The sequence below is a fragment of the Microcaecilia unicolor genome, chromosome 4 (assembly GCF_901765095.1).
Source record: "Microcaecilia unicolor chromosome 4, aMicUni1.1, whole genome shotgun sequence".
NCBI classification, from domain to species: domain Eukaryota; kingdom Metazoa; phylum Chordata; class Amphibia; order Gymnophiona; family Siphonopidae; genus Microcaecilia; species Microcaecilia unicolor.
This window is the reverse complement of record NC_044034.1, coordinates 152,381,748-152,402,834: the sequence shown is the minus strand read 5'-3', so window position 1 is coordinate 152,402,834 and position 21,087 is coordinate 152,381,748. Positions and strand designations below refer to the sequence as shown.

The window sequence follows — 21,087 nt, the reverse complement described above, 5'->3', positions numbered from 1 at the left end:
AACATTTGAATTGACAGTGTAGGCTATAAGCAAAAATGGAATATATAGGGCCCTGTTTACTAAGCTGTGCTGTAGGTGTGCTAACATTTTAGCGAGCACTAATGATAGAGACACCCATTATATTGCTATGGGTGTCTTTAGTTTTAGTGTGTGGTAATTTTTAGTGCATGCTAAAACGTTTGTGCGCCTACAGCATGGCTTAGTAAACTGGTCCCTTAGATAGGTAAGAGAGTAAGAGGAGTTAGAAAATAAGTTACAAATATTTTGTCTTGCACTTACAATGAACCACATAGCATATCTTATTAATATATTTTAGTATAATAGTAGGTTGCACCTACATTTAATTTCACATTAATTTTGTAGTAACATAGTAAATGATGGCAGGCAAAACCCAAAATGTTCCACCTAGTCTGCATATTACACCCCTCTGTCATTATTTGAGGTTGTACCTGTCACTCTATGCAGATTACACTTCTCCATGGCCTTATTTGAGGTTTACTTGCCACCCTGTGCAGATTACACCCCTCTGTCGTTGTTCGAGGTTGAACCTGCTACTCTGTGCAGGTTACACCCCTCTATGCCCTTATTTGTGGGTGTATCTGCCACTATGTGCAGGTTACACTCCTCTGTGCCCTTGTTTGAGGTTGAACTTGCTACTTTGTGCAGATTACACCCCTCTATGCCCTTGTTTGAGGTTGAACCTGCTACTCCCTGCCCTTGTATGGCGTTGTACCTGGTGCTGGCTGTGGGATACACCCCTGTATGCTCTTGTATAATGATCATTTAAGTTTTGCTTGGATTGTGTCTTCTTACTGTATAGGAATCCTCTTTTTTCTTTTTTAATCCTATGCCTTTTTGAATTCTGTCACTGATTTTGTCCCCACTATCTCCTGCAGGAGGGAGTTCCAAGCATCCACTATCCTCTCCCTGAAAAGTTATTTCCTGTTTATCTCCTTTCAACTTTAGTTCTTGAGTTCTACCACTTCCCTGTCTCTGAAAAAGATTTATATGTATATTAATACATTGTGATCATTTAAATAAGTACATAAGCACTGCCACGCTGGGAAAAGACCAAAGGTCCATCAAGCCTAGCACTCCGTCTCCGACAGCGGCCAATCCATGCCCCAAGAACCTGGCAAAATCACAAAATTTAATAATGATCAATGGACTTTTCCTTCAGGAATCTGTCCAGACCCCCTTTAAACTCAGCAAGGCCAGCTGCCATCACTACCTTCTCCGGCAATGAGTTCCAGAGTCTAACCATGTGCTGAGTAAAGAAAAACTTTCTCCAATTTGTTTTAAACCTACCAAATTCTAATTTAATCTTGTGTCCCCTAGTTCTATTATTGTTAGAAAGCGTAAACAAACGCTTCACATCTGTCTGCTCTACCCCACTCAAAATTTTGTAGACCTCTAGCATATCACCCCTCAGCCGCCTTTTCTCCAGGCTAAAGAGTCCTAGCCTTCTTAACCTCTCCTCATAAGGTAGTCGTCCCATCCCTTTTATCATTTTCGTCGCCCTTCTCTGCACCTTCTCCAATTCCTTTATATCTTTTTTGAGATGAGGCGACCAGAACTGAACACAATACTCCAGGTGCGGTCGCACCATGGAGCGATATAGCGGCATTATAACATCCTCATGCTTGTTTTCCATCCCTTTTCTAATAATACTCAACATTCTGTTCGCCTTCTTGGCACATTGAGTGGAAGATTTCAATGTCCTATACACGATGACTCCCAGATCCTTTTCTTGGACTGTAACTCCTAAAGCGGAACCTTGCATGACATAGCCGTAATTTGGGTTCGTCCTTCCCACGTGCATCACTTTGCACTTGTCAACGTTGAACTTCATCTGCCACTTGGACGCCCAATCCCCCAGTCTCACGAGGTCCTCTTGTAATCTTTCACACTCCTCCCGCGATGAGATGACCCTGGATAACTTTGTGTCATCTGCGAATTTAATTACCTCACTAGTTACTCCCATCTCAAGATCATTTATAAATATGTTAAAAAGCAGCGGTCACAGCACAGACCCCTGAGGGACCCCACTAACTACCCTTCTCCATCGAGAATACTGACCATTCAACCCTACTCTCTGCTTCCTATCTTTTAACCAGCTCTTAATCCATAATAGTACACTGCCTCTGATCCCATGACTCTCCAGTTTCCTTTGGAGTCTTTCATGAGGCAGTTTGTCAAACGCCTTCTGAAAATCTAGATATACAATATCCACCAGCTCCCCTTTGTCCACATGTTTGTTCACCCCTCGAAAAAATGCAGTAGATTTGTGAGGCAAGACTTCCCTTCACTAAATCCGTGCTGACTTTATCTCATCAGCCCATGCTTTTGTATGTGCTCCGTAATTTTATTCTTAATAATAGCCTCCACCATTTTTCCCAGCACCGACGTCAGACTCACCGGTCTATAATTTCCCGGATCTCCTCTGGAACCCTTTTTAAAAATCGGCGTTACATTGGCCACCCTCCAATCTTCCGGTACCACTCCTGATTTTAGGGATAAATTGCATATTACTAACAGTAGCTCCACAAGTTCATTTTTCAGCTCTATTAATACTCTGGGATGAATACCATCCGGTCCCGGTGATTTACTACTTTTTAGTTTGCAGAACTGCCCCATTACATCCTCCAAGTTTACAGAGAAATCATTTAGTCTTTCTGACTCGTCTGCTTCAGATACCTTCTCCGGCACCGGTATCCCTCCCAAATCCTCCTCGGTGAAGACCGAAGCAAAGAATTCATTTAATTTCTCCGCTACAGCTTTGTCTTCCCTGATCGCCCCTTTAACACCACCGTCGTCCAGCGGCCCTACCGATTCTTTAGCCAGCTTTCTGCTTTTAATATACCTAAAAAATTTTTTGCTATGTGTTTTCGTTTCTAATGCTAACTTTTTTTCAAAGTCCTCCTTAGCCCTCCTTATCTCCTTTTTGCATTTGGCTTGACATTCCTTATGCTTTACCTTATTGTCTTCAGCCGGTTCCCTTCTCCATTTTCTGAAGGATTGTTTTTTGGCTCGAATAGCTTCCTTTAACTTACCGTTTAGCCACGCCGGCTGACGTTTGGTCTTTTTTCCTCTTTTTCTAATACGCGGAATATATTTGTCCTGTACTTCTAGGATGGTGTTTTTGAACAGCATCCATGCCTGATTCAAGTTTTTTACCCTTTCAGCCGCTCCCTTCAGTCTTTTTTTCACCGTTTTCCTCATTTTATCGTAGTCTCCTTTTCTAAACGCTAGTGTATTTGATTTCCTGAGTTCACTTACTTCGTATCCAATATCAAAACCGATCATATTATGATCACTGTTATCAAGCGGCCCTCGCACCGTTACCCCCCGAACCAGATCATGAGCTCCACTAATGATTAAGTCTAGTATTTTCCCTTCTCTTGTCTGCTCCTGAACCAGCTGTTCCATGAAGCAGCCCTTGATTTCATCAAGAAATTTCACCTCCCTTGCGTGTACCGATGTTTCATTCACCCAGTCTATATCCGGATAATTGAAGTCACCCATTAATATTACATTGCCCTTTTTATTCGCTTCCCTAATTTCCCTTGACATTGCTGCGTCCGTCTGCTCGTCTTGGCCATCCCTTTTCCCTTTTCACGTGGAATTTTAATCCACAAGGATTCCAATCGGGGTTTTGTCTCCTGCAATATTTGCAGCCTATCTGAATCAAGGTTCTCATTTACATACAGTGCTACCCCTCCTTTCTATGTTTCTATTATTATATCTCTTCTGTCCCTCCTTTCCTCTAGGATACACATATTCAGGTCTTGAAATCATACATTTTCTAGTTGTCTTCTCTAAACAGCTTCTTGAATTGTTTGTAAGATCTTCAGAACATTTGGTTTCTGCAGAATCTTGCCCACAAAAGGCCTTGGGTATTTGCAATACTCTTTATTCAGGATCCAAACTATCAGTCACAAATACTGCAAACCTAACAAGCCTAACATACAAGTTGAAACATTCAAATATAAAGGTTCAAGGAGCTGGGTATTTGGACTCAGCCTGCAGATGGGAGGGCACCCCCATCCGTGAATAATTATATACATCTCATTACAATAGTCAAGGTGAGACACAAATGTGCAAACATTCTTGGAAACTTACAGATGTGTGAACAAATCAAACTGTGTGGATTTCAGCCTGCTTTCTGATTCATCAGCAATTGCAGGATTTTTGCTTATCTCTTTTTGTGAGATCTAATGGATTTCCCTTGGAGGAACCAGGGCAAATGTGAAGTCACTTGAAATAGATTTTGTTGCATCTGTTCTTTGGAGCTTCTTTGAAAAGGTTTGTTGAGCTGATTTTGTGAACCTTTGAAATCTTTCCCAGGTTATTCAAATTGTTATACAAATGTGTTGTAAAAGAGCTCACCCATCTCTAGAAGAGGAGTCTTAATTATCAGTGGTCTAAAGAAGTCTAAAAATTGACTCATTCTGTTAAAAAACTTTAATAAAACTAATCTCTCAGTGGTAGAGATTTGGAGTTTAAGCTTGTTTCAGATTGTTGTTGATTTTCTCCATATTTAGATGTGGTGTCATGGCAACTGAATATTTTAACTGTTGTCTGCTTTTAGTAGACAAGTTCTCTAATAAATCCATTCCTTATATTTAAATTTTAGGATAGCTGTGCCAGGGTTTTGCTTTACCGAGGAGCCTATAAGGAAATCAAGAATTACAATAGTCAGTCACCATTTCAGGTAAAAATAAATAAATGATTTAAGTGTGTGTGTTTGCATTCTCATCTTTGTCCTATGAAATACAGATGTCATAGCTTACTGCTTGCATTTACATACATATAGTAACATAGTAGAATGCGGCAGAAAAAGACCTGCATGGTCCATCCAGTCTGCCCAACAAGGTAAACTCATATGTGCTACTTTTTGTGTATACCTTACCTTGATTTGTACCTCTCCGCTTCAGGGCACAGACTGCTTGTATTTGACATCATATACATACAATTCAGTGAGTTTTTATTTATTGGGATTTAAACTTGGTGTGGAAATAGATCTCACAGTCTTTTTTTTTTCTTTCCTAACTGTATACAGTTGCTCAGCTGTTTAGCAGACTAAAAATTACCACTAACCTTCTCCTTCGTCCTAATTGTCCCCTTGGACTGCCCACTAACTAGCAAGTTTCGGCATAGCTGGTTATTCAGCAGTTTTGTCTGATTAAAGTGCCAATGAATATCTCCGGATAGCCTGGACAGATATTTAAATCATTTTAAATATCTGGCCCTTGATTTGTTTTTCTTGTTTTGAGATTAAAGGTTTGGGGTATGGTGATTGATGGAGTGGTTTTTTTTTTTTTTGGACAGTACCTCATTTTTATTGTAAGCCCGATATGTTTGAGATACTGAAGTTGTTTTGAGGTCTTTTTTTTCCTCCACCTCAATTTATTTATTATTCTATGTTAGCAATATTAATAGGGGATTGGACAACATATGTATATTGAGCATTATATGTTGTTGATTTTCAGTAATTGTAGCATTATAAACTGCTATGGTGCCCTTGGGCGTAAACACAATATGTCAAAAAAATCAAATCAAGTAATTGTTCTGCTCATTCTCATATTGTTTGTGGTTGGTTTTGAAACATAACTCCTTAATTAAAAATAAAAATAATTATCAGTGGACTGAGTACACCAGAGTCATACCTTGAAGTACCATGTGCTGTGCTATTATGCACATGCATAAACACAACACTATATATATATATATATATATATATATATATATATATATATATATATATATATATACACACGTGTGTGTGTTTGCTGTTCTCCTAACAAGATGCACAGACAATCTGCTAAACCATTGTCTCAGTCTCAGCAAAGAATCAATCTTTTGAACAAGTGCATAAAAGGCTATTTTAAGATTATTGTCTTTTGTTATCAGACCACAGATGGAATCATGAATCATATTTTGAAGAAGTAACACATTAAAGACTTTAAATATGGTTGCTAAGAGATTTTTGTATTAAGTATGCAAGCCAATGTCGACCCTGCTTTTTTAATAGCAACAGCATACATTCGACTGAGGGTTTCTGTGGTAATGAATTTTTAGAAGGATTACTGTACATCCACTGTTTAAGGGACTGAGTGCTCTGACAAACCTGTCATACAGAGGACTGAGGGAAGTATAACTCGGAAAGCAGCAAAGCATTGGAAGGTAAAATCAGCCCTGAGAAGGGTCATGCATCTATTAGAGAGAAACAGTAGGAAAAACAAACAGATTTAGAAGTCTGAGGATCCTGCATAAAGAGTTTGAAACTGGTCAGGCTAATCTGTACTTGTGTTTCTTTTGGTGTATTTTAAAATGCATTTGTGTGCTCGACTAAACATTTGTGTATTATTTTGTCAAAAACAGTTTTTAATCAACAGGCATTCTATGGTGAGAGAAACTTTCAGTTTTGCTGATAGGACAATTGTACTAGGGTAGCTTTAAAGGCTATCACGGAGGGTTTCTATAATGAAGACAGTGCTGGATACTGTGTCGCTCACCTATTGTATTGACTTCTACAAAGGGGTGAATCACATCAGCGCTGTAGTGTTCTAGGTGAGAGGATATTCTCTTGATTTGCTTCATTGTCAAAGATGTTTATTGTATAAAAAAAGAACTGGTGATGAGGGCGTTAGGAAAAATCTAATAATCAGTTTTCGTTTTGGCTGATGGTTTTAAGGTCTTTCTCCGGAGTACACTTGTATCTGTGTCTATTCTATGAATATTTTAAAAATCTACTTGTCTATGGGGTTCTCTTACTTAGGCGCGCTGATGTTTTTAGCGCGCATTAAAAATAGGGGCACGCTAAACGCTAAAGACGCCAATGTATTCCTATGGGCATCTTTAACGTTTAGCACATGCCTATTTTTAACTTGCGCTAAAAATGCCAGCGTGCCTACATAAAAGACCTAAGCGCTTTTTGTATCTTGCATATAGACAACAGAATTGAATATATACTCTGCAGGCAATTTTAGCCTCCTCCCCTTAAATTTTCTTCTTTGTATTAATTTTGCCTTTAATCTTTATTGTATTGGACCATTTCAGGAGCCTTGATGGTTCTTCAAGGAGCTTGGGATCTTTGCAGGTTGTCATCCCTGTTTATGAGCCAATATGAGAATTTATCAAAGACCTAAGCATTCTTGAAAAATAAGTCTCTTTGAAGGAGCCCCGGTGAACATAAAAGTCCATGCTTAACAGTGTCCTGTGATAGCATTTTACTGGAGCAATGTGAGAACAATCATTAGCTGCAAATAAATCCATTGGCGTTATTAAAAAAATATTATTGCGTTCCATAATTCAGATGTCAGAGCAGATTATTGATCACATAGCTGGTGCTTCTCTGTTGTAACCTCATGCAGCATAGTGTGTGTGCCAGATTTATGATCCATGGGATATCGATGCAGAAGCAGCAAAGAGCTAGATTTATTAAATTGCGCCACTGTGTTAGATGCACTAATTCCATTAACACTTATTATTAGTGATTAGGTCCCATTGCATAAAATGGGACTTGTATCAAATAACACGTATTAATGCATGTTAGCGTGCAGGAACATGGTTGAACTTTTTAGTAAATTTAGCCTTCAGGGGCCCTTTTACTGAGTGGTGATAAGTCCAACGTGGGCTTACTGCTTGGCAATCTGGAACTATCGCTGGCCCAACGCACAAGCGGAAATATTTGGAAAATATTTCTGCAAGGGGTTACCTGGCGGTAATCGGGCAGCGCCTTCAAAGGGTGGCAGGAAGTGCTCCCCCTTGCATGGCCACGAGGTAAGAGCAATCTTACTTCATGGCCACATCTGTTTTTGACCTTTATAGCCGCTGTGGTAAAAGGGCCTCAGTGTGCAGCAAAAACAGCCCCTGCTGCTAGTGCAGGGCTCTTTTTACTGCAGCTTAGTAAAAGGGCCCTAAATGCTTAGCATCAAAGCCAATGATTGAGCCCTGCCTATTCTCTCCCTGACACAGCTCCATGGCTAGTTGTAGCTTTCTTTCTTTGCCACTACCTTTCACAAACCCAACTTGCTCCTCTGCAACCAGGCCAGTGATGTAATCGACCTGTCTGTTTGCCAGTATCGTAGCCATTATCTTAGTGTCTGAATATGAATAATGAAAAATATTCGGCTGAACACGAATAATGTGCATTGAGCTTTAACATAACAAATAATAAAAGAAGCAACTTGGAATTAGAGATCAAGTGTTTTATTCCTGTAGGATTTAGCACAGTAGAACCCTGGATTATTCGTATTCAAACTTAAATCACTATTCGGCCGAATACAAATAATATATTTGGGGCACCATTCGGGGTCGAGACAAATCGAATATGAATATTTGGTACAGCCCTAGTAAATATAAAGGGAGGCAATCAAACTTTCATTTAATAGTTTTTATATCCCACATTATTCCAAAGCATGTTTGGTTCAATTTGTCTTACAAAGAACAAGAGTAGATAGTTTCTTACAATGTAACTGATAGAGGGTAATCGGTAAGAGTAAATGTAATCATATAAATAACGTTGGCTAACATTTAGCAAATTTAACAACTAGATATTATGCAAGTATACTGTTGTAGCTGTATGCATACTTTTAAGCGATTTACAACAGTAGTCGCAGCCTGTGTGTTCACAAACTTGAGTAGCGATTAATAGGGGGAGGGGGGAAATGAGGGAGGGTAAGGGAGACTGAATTGGTATGTGAGATCCAGCAGGGTAGATCAATACATGATAAAAGAAACCTAACTTAAAGAAATGATCTGGAAATCAGAAGTCAGGTAGGGATGGGGAGGAAAAGGGAAGGGATGCAGTTATAGACTTTGATTCGTATTATTCTGAGTTGTTGATAAATTGTCTGAACAGGTATGTTTTTTTAGTATTTTCCAAAAAATTAGGTAATCTGTGATATTTCTGATATTAGGTAGTAGGGCGTTCCATGTCTTGGTTGAAAGATACAAGAAATGGGAAGAGTATATAGATGTGTATCAGATTTCTTTGTGGGGTAGATGATGGAGAGTCAGGAAGTTACGATGGCGTACAGTGGCATTCCTGTGGGGTAGGTTGATTAGTGGTATGAGGTATTTCGGGGATAGGCCTTGGAGGATCGTGAAAACAGTCGTTAAGTTGTTGAAAGTGATCCTAGCTTTTATTGAGAGCCAGTGAAGGGCTTTTGCAGCAGGGGTTGAGGCCCCTGCGAACCTGAAAATCATGCATTCCACTGTATTTTGTATCATTTGTACCTCTATATTTTATTTAGGAATAGCAAAAGCAAACACTTCTCAATAGCATTTTATTACACTGCTGACCCAGCAGTGCACAAAAGATCAAGAAAGCAGAAAACATGCAATTTAAACGGTTATGACAGCTCTGGTCACCATGCATTCTTTGTCAAAAGACTAGAGACCTGCAGGAACAAATTCATTCAGCTGGATATTTCATGATGAGAAGCTAATATCATAGTATACAGTACTAAAGTAATAACTGTTATTTGTTAAACTTGAAAACATGAACGCTGTTTCCTCATACAAGGAAAGCAAGCTAATGGTTACAGCAGTGAGCTGAGAACCAGGGAGGTCAGGATTCAGAAATGCCTTCTTGGCTGGCCTCTACAGAGAAAATCAAGACACAAAGTACAAGAAGCTGATAATAGACTCAACTGGCTGAAAGACCCAAACACAAACCAGCTTCTCCTGGGTAAGCAGAGGTTCCCAACGAGACCAGTCAAAGACCAGGCCTGACCTTACACCTTTATTGAAATGGTACAAAGGTACTGGTTCATAGAGTAATAGAAGTAGGCAGGTTTAAAGTTCAGAATTCATGAATCTATACAAACCTATTATATCTATAAATCCACTTTTATGTTTTATGTTTATAATTGTAGTTTGTTACCCGCTCAGAATTAAAGATGATGTGGACTAGAAATTGTATGTATAAATATAAATTCCAGCATTTATAAATACTGGAATTACACAGATATCTTAATCCCTTAGGGCCAACACTTACACCAGCTCTATGTCTATGTGTATATATGTGTGTGTGTGTGCTGCAGTGGGAATCAAACCCAGGTTGTCAGGGTCAAAACCCACAGTACTATCCATTAGGCTGTTACTCCACTCGCTTAACATTTTGGTGTGAGCGTTTATGTCTGACATAGAGCTGGTGTAAGTGTTGGTCCTAAGGGCTGAAGATATCTGCGTAATTCCAGTATTTATAAATTACCTGCAAGTCTCAGCCAGTAGCGTAGCCAGACACCCAATTTTGGGTGGGCACAAGAACCCCGCCCCCACCCAGTATCTTTCCCTTTGCTCCCCTGCAGGCATTCCGTCGTCTCTCAACTCCCCTCTCCAATACCTGGCAAGCTTCCCAAATGTACAAACATTCTATACATGTTGTTCCTGGAATTGTAGATTTTTCCCAAGTCCATTTAGTAGTGGTTTATGGACGTGTCCTTTAGGAAACCGTCTAACCCCTTTTTAAACTCTGCCAAGCTAACTGCCTTCACCTCGTTCTCTGGCAACGAATTCCAGAGTTTAATTATGCGTTGGGTGAAGAAATATTTTCTCCGATATGTTTTAAATTTACTACACTGTAGTTTCATCGCATGCCCCCTAGTCCAAGTATTTTTGGAAAGCGTGAACAGGTGCTTCACATCCACCTGTTCCACTCCACTCATTATTTTATATGCCTCTATCATGTCTCCCCTCAGCCGTCTCTTCTCCAAGCTGAAAAGCCCTAGCCTCCTTAGTCTTTCTTTATAGGGAAGTCGTCCCATCCCCGCTATCATTTTAGTCGCCCTTCGCTGCACCTTTTCCAATTCGACTATATCTTTCTTGAGATGCGGCGACCAGAATTGAACACAATACTCAAGGTGCGGTCGCACCATGGAGTGATACAATGGCATTATAACATCCTCACACCTGTTTTCCATACTTTTCCTAATAATACCCAACATTCTATTCGCTTTTCTAGCCGCAGCAGCACACTGAGCAGAAGGTTTCAGTGTATTGTCGGCGACAACACCCAGATCCCTTTCTTGGTCCGTAACTCCTAACGTGGAACCTTGCATGACGTAGCTATAATTCGGGTTCTTTTTTTCCCACATGCATCACCTTGCACTTGCTCACATTAAACGTCATCTGCCATTTAGCCGCCCAGTCTCCCAGTCTCGTAAGGTCCTTCTGTAATTTTTCACAATCCTGTCATGAGTTAACGACTTTGAATAACTTTGTGTCATCAGCAAATTTAATTACCTCACTAGTTACTCCCATCTCTAAATCATTTATAAACATATTAAACAGCAGCGGTCCTAGCACAGACCCCTGAGGAACCCACTAACTACCCTTCTCCATTGTGAATACTGCCCATTTAACCCCACTCTGTTTCCTATCCTTCAACCAGTTTTTAATCCACAATAGGACATTTACTCCTATCCCATGACCCTGTAGCCTTTCATGAGGTACCTTATCAAACGCCTTTTGAAAATCCAGATACACAATATCAACCGGCTCCCCTTTGTCCACATGTTTGGTTACTCCTTCAAAGAATTGAAGTAAATTGGTCAGGCAAGATTTCCCCACACACAAGCTGTGCTGACTTGGTCTCAGTAATCCATGTCCTTGGATGTGCTCTGTAATTTTGTTTTTAATAATAGCCTCTACCGTTTTCCCCGGCACCGACGTCAAACTCACCAGTCTATAATTTCCCGGATCTCCCCTGGAACCTTTTAAAAAAATCGGCGTTACATTGGCCACTCTGCAATCTTCCGCTACCACGCTCGATTTTAAGGATAAATTGCATATCACTAACAGTAGCTCGGCAAGCTCATTTTTCAATTCTAGCAGTACTCTAGGATGAATACCATCTGGTCCAGGAGATTTGCTACTCTTCAGTTTGCTGAACTGCCCCATTACGTCCTCCAGGTTTACCGTGAAGTCAGTAAGTTTCTCAGACTCTTCCGCTTGAAATACCGTTTCCGACACCGGTATCCCACCCAAATCTTGTAAACTCTTCCGTTCTTTGCCAGCTGTGAGCAGCGACTTGTATCTGCTGTTTGTGCCAACCCAGAATCTTCCTTCTGATGTGGTCCCGCCTATGCAGAAACAGGAAGCCATGTCAGAGGGAAGGCTCTGGGCCAGCACAAGCAGCGGGTATGAGTCATTGCTGTTGAGGAACTAAACTGTTTACAAGGTACAGGGGGGTTGGAGTGGTGGGGTTTAGAGATGCTGAACACCTGCGGGGGAAGGGAGGGAGAGATGCCAGGATTCTTCAGCTGGTGGGGCTTGGTGAGCCCCACCAGCCACATCAGAGATGTGCTGCGGCTGGGTGGGCCTGTGCCCACCCGGGCCCACTCATGGCTATGCCACTGGTTTGAGTGCTGCCCATGTTCTTCTCAAATGCACACAATGTAAGTTAAATAGCTATTTCCAGAATAGCACTTAGACAGAATTTTGGCAGTTATGCATGTGCTCCCATAGATGTGAATCACTTTGTTGCACAAGCAGCTGTAAGAACCAATCAATATATTGAGATAGTTGGTCTAGTATCAAATCAATAGAAGCCACCATGAGGCATATTTTCAAAGCACTTAGCCTTCCAAAGTTCCATAGGTTTCTATGGAACTTTGTGAGGTGAAGTGCTTTGAAAATGAGCCCCTATGGGCCTTACGGGTGGAGTATCTTTATTTTTATGTATTTTTGGGACGGTGTAAAACATAGGGACCAGCGGATGTTGTTTGTTTAAAAAAGAGAATTCTTGCTTTAAGAATCCCTCTTCCAAGCTAGCTTTACATGTTTCAAGGATCATCTGGCGAATTTCCTCCATAGGATCAGTTGTCAAAGGAATGTAAGTTGAGGTATCCGCTAATTGTCTACTTTAGAGAAGTCTTCTGTTCAAGTGGCACATGTTTAGTCATGAGCTTTTTGTTTTCCATATTGCAAGGCAGAAAATCTACATTCTGATATTGCTGGATAAAGCAACATTTTCACTTAGAGAAAATGTCTCCAGTTACCATGCAGAATAATATATATTATGACCCCGTTTTTCACATCTGTATCTCCTGGTAGACACTAGAACTGTCACTATTGTTGATGGCTTGAGGGCAGTGTCCTTGCAGACTAACCCTCACTTGCTGCTTTGTGGTTGGCAGCAGTCACTGTAGTGTGGCAGTCATTTATTATCCCTCCATGGGAAATTGCCTCTGAGATGTGCCTAATTTCTTTACGTCCCTTTGGATAGGAAACTCAAATTTTAGCTCCTTATGCTACGAAGCATCCAACACATGTTTAAAGTGCTTCTATGTTGTCCTCCCCTATACTTATAATTTGATGTTTAGAGTTATAATCAGATATTTAGTGCCAGGCTGTACAAGGATACTTCTATAGCAGTGGCATAGCCACAGGTGGGCCTGGGTGGGCCAGGGCCCACCCACTTAGGGTTCAGGCCCACCCAACAGTAGCATACGTTTAGTGGTAGCTGGTGGAGATCCCAAGCTCTATCAGCTGAAGACTTCCCTTTGATGCTAAGCCAAGGTGGAAAGAAGCGTTTTCTCGCCATCTGAGATAATTGTGGTGGTGGTGAAGAACACTTGGTGCCCACCCACTTCTTGTCTAGGCCCACCCAGAATCTGTTGTCTGGCTATGCCCCTGTTCTATGGCTAAAAATATGACTCAACTGCTTCTCTCTGTGTGTTTTTTTAAAATTATGAGTTCAGAACTTTGGAGGCCTCTCTGTGTGTATTAGAATATTCTATCACCTTGAAAAGAAATGAGTAATCTCTATACACTAATACCACAACTAACCATCTTTAATATTGTTTGGTGGACTATAGAAGATATTATTCACAAAGGAGAATTGTTGTTTTCCAGTACTAATAAATATCTGCAAAAATCAATTAGAACTTTAGTAATGCTTTGGAGCAACATTTTCAATATGGCATCCAAATCTGATTTTGGCTATTTTGCAGAGAATATCCAAAAATCCAGTGCTGTAAGGCGACAGAAAATTGCTTATTCAGCAGTTACTCTGGAATTGTTTGGCACAAGGGGATGATCAGTACCTAAATGTGGCCCTTAGGTTGTTGCCAGGCTATACACAAATGAAAGGAATAGAAGGCCAAAATGGAAATATATTATTTATTATAGATATATAAAAATAACAATATGGAAAAATGTAGGCTACTAACCACAGGTCCTGTTTTAACCAATCAGTTGCAGGCAAAGACCAGAGCTGGCTAAATCCTGAGACATAAGAAGAAAAATTCTGAATCTCACCCTTGAGAATTCTGTAGGTTCATAGTCTAAGGGGGGTGATGAATCGGTTCCTTCTGTTCAGGCTCCAGCAGATTTCCTGCTTGCCCCTACAGATGAAGTGTTTAGTCCAAAGTCTCTATTCTGTGCAGCTGGTTACTCAGTCTCTGGGGAAGCCACAAGGCTGTAGCTGAACTTGACCTTGTCAGCTCTTAACATAAAGAATCACAGATGTTTAGGAACAATAATTTCTAGCTCCTCTGAGAGAGCACTATCCATCAGGCAATCTTCTTCTCTTCTCTTTCTCTCTCTCATGCTCAGTATTGGCATTCCTCTGGGTCAGGTGACACACATGGACCAATCACCAACCATGTATCCACTGTCCAGCAGATTATTCACAGCCATAACAACGAGGCCTTATGAGCTTCCAGCAAGAATATCTTATCAGTCACAAGCCTGATGGTAGCAAACTCCCCTCCATGGTTCACAGATGTACTGGAGACTCTGTGTGAAAACTGCTCCTACACAGCCTCCCAGGAGATAAGGTGGATGACTAGTGTATGTAAAAATGTGTCCTTGGATGAAGGCAGCAACACAGCTATGCCAAGATGTATTTTTCCTTGAAGAAAGCTGGTTTCTGTTGTATTCAGGCCTCTGTCTGCAGAATCCATATTAGATCAGGAAAAAAATGGTTCAGGCCTAACCAGCAAAGGTGAGACAGCAGGAAAAGACCCCTACAGTGCCAACCATAGTCATTTTGAACCAGAAAAATGTCTACCTTTTTGGTTCGAATATCACTCTATTTTAGACGTTTTTATACTTAGTGTGTCTTTAAGGGCCATTTTCAAACAAAAAAAGTCCAAGGGAAAAATGCACAAAAACAAACCATTGGGGGTGTCTGAGGGCCAGCAGTCTTACTAGATTAGCCACACAGATGTCCCAGCAGAGCAGTGGGACAGCCTAGGGGGTACTGCTGTGAACTTCACATAGAAGGCCCCAGGTACACTTCAACCCCCTTATATTGTATGGCAAGCCCTCCAGGAACAGCAAAAAAAATGTACTGTAAATAATTGTACACCACTACAATAGTCCTTATGCCTGCAGATATCACCTATATGTGGATTCAGTAGCTATTTTGTGGTTCTTGAGGCACTCATACTTTCCACCACAAGTGTACTAGTTAGGATGGGAAATGGGTCTGGTTGCCCTTCTCAAATCACTAGGCTACTCCAGGGACCTGCTTGCTGCTCTAAGAGGAATGGCCATTATATCTGCAGCTGTCATAGAGCCTGGAAAGTACTGTCACTTTCACCTCTTAAGAGGATTGGAGGGGGTCAATGACCACTGGGGGATTAAGGGAGGTTATGTCTCTATCTTTCCAGTGGTCATCTGATCAGTTTGGGCACCTTTTTCGGGTACTGAGTCATTATTGACACAGGTCTAGCTAAAAATGTTATGTTTTTTGTTTTGTTTTTTTGCCCTGGACATTTTTACAATGTTCCATTATCAAAGAAAAATGTCCAAATCATAAGTCTACCCTAGTTCCACCCAAAACATGCTTCCAGCATGCCCCCTTGAGAATTAGACAAACTGCATAGCAAAACATTTTTTAAAATTAGTTTCAAAAAAGCGATTTTTAGATGTTTTTGTGAAAAAAATGTCCATCTGCTTTCTGCCATTTTTGGACAATTTTCTGTTTCAAAAATGAGCCCCCTAGTGCGTTAGCATATTTATTGACAGCTCACAGTCTGATCCAGTATATGTTCAGTGGCGTTCTTAGGTCAGCTGCCACCTGGGGCAGATTTTTTGCCCCCCCCCCGCCCGGTGAATCAACACCCCCTCCCCCGCCGACACTCCCTCTAGCCCGCAAGCGCATCTCTCTTACTTCTGGAGGTGGGGGGGGGGGGGGGGGGGTGCAGGGAGCAGTCAAGCAACTGTCGGCTCCGCCGGTTCCCTGCCCCGGAACAGGAAGTAACAGAGGGGAGTAGGGAACTGGTGGAGCCAACAGCTGCATGGCTGCTCCCTGCACCCCTTTGCAGCATGTAACCAAGGCGGACCACCCCACCCTTGGTACGTCACTGTACATGTTGATTTTGTCTGTTAAACTACCAAACCTGTTGTGGGTTTCAGAAGAACAAGAACCTTTTTTTTTCAATTTAATAATTGGTTGAAGTTTGATTTGTCTAAGAGCTCTCTCATGTTTTTAAATTGTTAGTAATGCACTCAGTATAGTTCAGTATAGGCTGATAACCTTGAAACTAAGTGTTCTGGTCTTTCAAGATAACGCAGTTCATTTGCTAACCTGTAACGTTATATGAATTAGAATGTTAGTTGAAATTTATATAGCATGATTTTATAACCTGTACCATCTGTTTAGTAGCCCATTAGCACGTAGGAGGCTATGACAAAGGCTTGTATAAGGAGATGCTTCTGTAGATGGCAGTGGAAGATATTCAAAATAAAATAACCAAATTAGTGCAATGTGAAAGTAGATTAATAAGTAAAGATTTTTTTATTTGCTAGGCTGTCATCATGCCCTTTACACATCTCATTTCCTTGTTTGGGACTTACTTCCGGGTTATTTGCTTTCATGCCCTAATATATTTTCTTTTTGTTATCACACTTCTCTGGAACATGTACCTTGGGGTCAATTCTGTAAAGGTCACCAAAATTAATTCTATTACGGCATCTGGGCACCCAGATTCCATTATAGAATAGAGCGTAAGTTGACATTTGCGTGCCAACTTTTAGGCACTATCGCTTGTGCTGTGTACAAGGCAGGCGTAAACGTGAGCACGTTGATGTTGTATTGGAGTGCATAACTTATAGTAGGGCTATAAGTTATACGCGTAAATGTGGGACCTGCCCGTGTCCTGTCTATGTGTTTCAGTGCCTTTACAGTTGCATGCTAAAGGGCTAGATTCTATATATAGTGCCAGAAAGATCTGCACGATAAAAAAAAAAATACACATAGGAGTAGTCTCTAAAGGATGCCTACATTTTATAGAATTGGTTTTAAGTTTCCATGCAGTATACAGAATTATGCTGATGGCCTCTCTACACAACCAAATTTGGTCGCGTCCATTTTGGCCATGTTTTACTTGATGTAAATCCCGACGCCTAAATTAGGCTGCAGGGTGGATGTATTCTATAATAATGCACATAGGGGGCCTTTTACAAAGCCACAGTAGCGTTTTTAGCTCGCGGTAAAATTCAGCTGACGGCAAACGCCTTGATGCCCATAGGAATGTAATGGGTGTCTTAGCATTTACCGCCTGCTGATTTTTACCGTGAGCTAAAAACACTAGTGTGGCTTTGTAAAAGGCCCCCATAGATTGTAGAAACACCCATCCCATGGCCCCTTTTTAACGATGCGACTTAGAATTTAGGCGCACCACGTTATAGAATACACTTAACGAATTGTGCATGTAAATCTCAGTGCCAATTAGTGCTGATAATTTTTTGTTAACATTTAATTAACATCCAAGTAACAGCACTGATTAGCTAGTTAACCAATTAAGTCACGCACATTGTTATATAGTGGACTTCGATTTCCACATGGAAATCAAGGCACGATATATAGAATTTGGGGGTAAGCATATAGAAAACTGCTTAGCTTCCAACCAGCCCTTATGTGTATGAATATTATATCATGCACATAAATGTTAGTATTCCGTAATCTTACTGCACTAATGATGCTTATATTTACACTGTAAGATTGTAGAACGAAGGGGCTTATGACCATCTGCCTTGCTTTCAGATATCTTTTTTATTCTTCTTTCCTGGTTGTGTTCTTCAGCTGTTCATGCTGTTAGATATGCATCAGCATGGCATTTGCATGGTGTTTTCAAGTGTGTCCACAGACAAGCACCCTAGTTTGCTCAGTTTTAAATCAATTTTACCCCAGGCATTCAATTTGCTTTAAAATGAAATAACAAGAGTCTTAATTATTTTGCATTTAAATAAATGAATTACCTAAGACAGTTTATGCTCTTGTCGCGGCTTTAATAGTAAGCAGATTTTATGTAGGAGGGAACAAGTTGGAGAGGTGAACAAAAGTAGCCTCCTTGGAATTTGTTTTAAAATGATGTTCCCCGAAGTATGAGATAGGAGCAATCCATTTGAAAATAGAGATGGATTTGAGCTGAATATTGGGATTTGTCCCCAACTCTGAAGTCCCCAATTCTGAAGTAGTACAGGATTGGGTTACACTGTAAAGCATCACATTTTATTTTTATTTTAGTTGTTGGGATGTATTAACCACATTTATGAAAAGATTTACCCAAGGTGGTATACAGCAGGTACAGTTTAACATAAAACTTACAATTTTAACAGCATAACAATAGTAAAATAACCAAGAATAAATATAAATACAATAAATGAGGTAAACTTCAAAAAAGCAAATTGAAACCTAATAATAGAACTACCATGAAATACTGTGTCTGTGATCCCTTTAATATAGTCAGTTTGTGGGATAACTGGCTTTTGGGTTTTGATGCAAACCAGAATATAGTGTTTTTAGGTAAGAAGTCTTTCTGGGTTTGGCGGTAAACCTATGTCTTTCTGGTTCCACACATAGTCTTTCTTTTTTTGGATCCTCTTCCACACAGATGCTTCCAATTAGGAACAATCTCACACACTGTACCTCCACAGCAGTCTAGCTTTTGAGTGAGGCATCTCTTGCTGGGTCCTAGCAGATTGAGGACCAGGCTGTTGCTCCACTCCTCAATCAAACAGTAGACAGAGGAAGAGTAATACAAATCATAGTTATTTGATGCTAGGTTACACCCTAGCAGTCAGCACCCAAGAAAAAGATCTACAAGTCATTGTGGACAATACACCAAAATCTTCTGCCCGGTGTGTGGAGGTGGCCAAAAAAGCAAACAGAATACTAGGAAAGGGATAGAAAATAAGAGCAAAAATATAATAATGGTTCTGAATTGCTCCATGGTGCAACCTCCATCTTGAGTATTGTGTTCCAATTCTGGACGCTGTATCTCAAAAAAGATATAGCGAAATTAGAAAAGGTTCAAAGAAGAGCAACCAGATTTATAGAGGGGATAGAACTGCTCCCATATGAGGAAAAGCTAAAGAGGTCAGCTTGGTCTTAGGGGGGGATATGATTGAGGTCTACAAAATCCTGAGTGGTGTGGAGCAGGTGGAGGTGAATTGATTTTTTACTCATTCAAAAAGTACAAAGACCAGGGGACACTCAATTAAATTGCACAGAAATACTTTTAAAACAAATAGGAAGAAATATTTTTTCACTCAATGAATAGTTAAGCTCTGGAACTCGTTGCTGGAGGATGAGGTAACTGTGGTTAGCATATCTGGGTTAAAAAAAAATTTGGTCAAGTTCCTGAAGGAAAAGTCCATAGTCTGTTATTGAGATGGACATGGGGGAAGCCATTGTTTGCCATGGGATTAGTAGCATGGAATGGTGCTAATAATTGGATTCCTGCTAGGTACTTGTGACCTGGATTGGCCACTGCTGGAAGTAGGATACTGAGCTAGATAGATCTATTGTAAGGGTCTGACCCAATATGGCTATGTTCCTTTGTTATGTTCTTATATAATAGCAGACTATGGACTTTTCCTTCAGGAACTTATCCATATTTGGAATTCTATTAGGTACTTGTGACCTGGACTGGTCACTGTTTAAAGCAGGATACTGGGCTAGATGGGCCATTGGTCTGACCCAGTATGGCTATTCTTATGTTCTTATTTTATGTTCTTATGTTCTCTCACACATCAAACCTAAGTCACAGAAAATAAGAGTTGGAGCTCTCCACTTCAGTCTGAGATACTTTATGGAGGAACCTCTGTGCCCAGGGTCTTAAAAAGAAATCCCTTTCCCCAGTGGCGTACCAAGGGGGGGCGGTGGGGGCAGTCTGCCCTGGGTGCACGCCGCTGGGGGGGTGCCGCGCGCCTGTTGGCTCTTCGTTTTCATGCTCCCTTTGCCCCAGAACAGGTTACTTCCTGTTCCGGGGCAGAGGGAGCATGAAAATGAAGAGCTGGCAGGCGCGCGGCACCCCCCCCCCCCCCAGCGGCGTGCACCCGGGGGGGGGGGGGGTCGCGCTGTTCCAGGGGGGGGGCGCTGCCCCCGGGGGGGGGGGGCAGGGCGCATCGGCGATCCGCCCTGGGTGTCAGCCCCCCTAAGAACGCCACTGCCTTTCCCCTGTGGAGAACCTGCTCCCTTGGAGAACAGAATGTGTGTGCTGAGAGTGATTCAGGGAGAGGACAGGGAAGAAATAAATGTTCTGTGAGGTCTCTGGAGTGTGAATCCAATGATGGACCACTCTGTTACCCAGACCACCTCCCTTACAATAGATTGGATGCCTGGAATGCCCTCCTGGTAGAGGGGCTAGAAACAAAAATAATGACGGAATTCAAAAATGCATGGTATAGATACAAAGTATCCTTAAAAAGAAAGAGGATAGTGGAGGAGTGGCCTAGTGGTTAGGGTGGTGGACTTTGGTCCTGGGGAACTGAGGAACTGAGTTCGATTCCCGGCACAGGCAGCTCCTTGTGACTCTGGGCAAGTCACTTAACCCTCCATTGCCCCATGTAAGCCGCATTGAGCCTACCATGAGTGGGAAAGCGCGGGGTACAAATAAAAACTTGCATGATCCTATCCAGTCTACCCAATCATCACTATTGATTCATGATTGAACCAACAATCCAACAGTATTATTACAACTTTTTGCTTACTTTACAATGTCTTCCCCTCACCTACTGAGATATACCGCACTCGCACACATAGCATACTATATGAAGGTGATATACAATATGCATACTTGATCCTGACCCTCCCTTGCCATTTTCAGGGCACTGGCCCTT

At 41.2% G+C, this 21,087-nt stretch overlaps 1 protein-coding gene across 1 annotated transcript in view; it reads left to right on the top strand.

Annotated features, from left to right (window-relative positions):
* The window catches only part of SHANK2 (SH3 and multiple ankyrin repeat domains 2), an 846,275-nt gene that overhangs the window by 215,084 nt on the left and 610,104 nt on the right, over nucleotides 1-21,087 (top strand). The window contains 1 exon segment of the mRNA XM_030200750.1: nucleotides 4,637-4,714. Within this exon segment, the coding sequence (XP_030056610.1) occupies nucleotides 4,637-4,714 (78 nt within the window).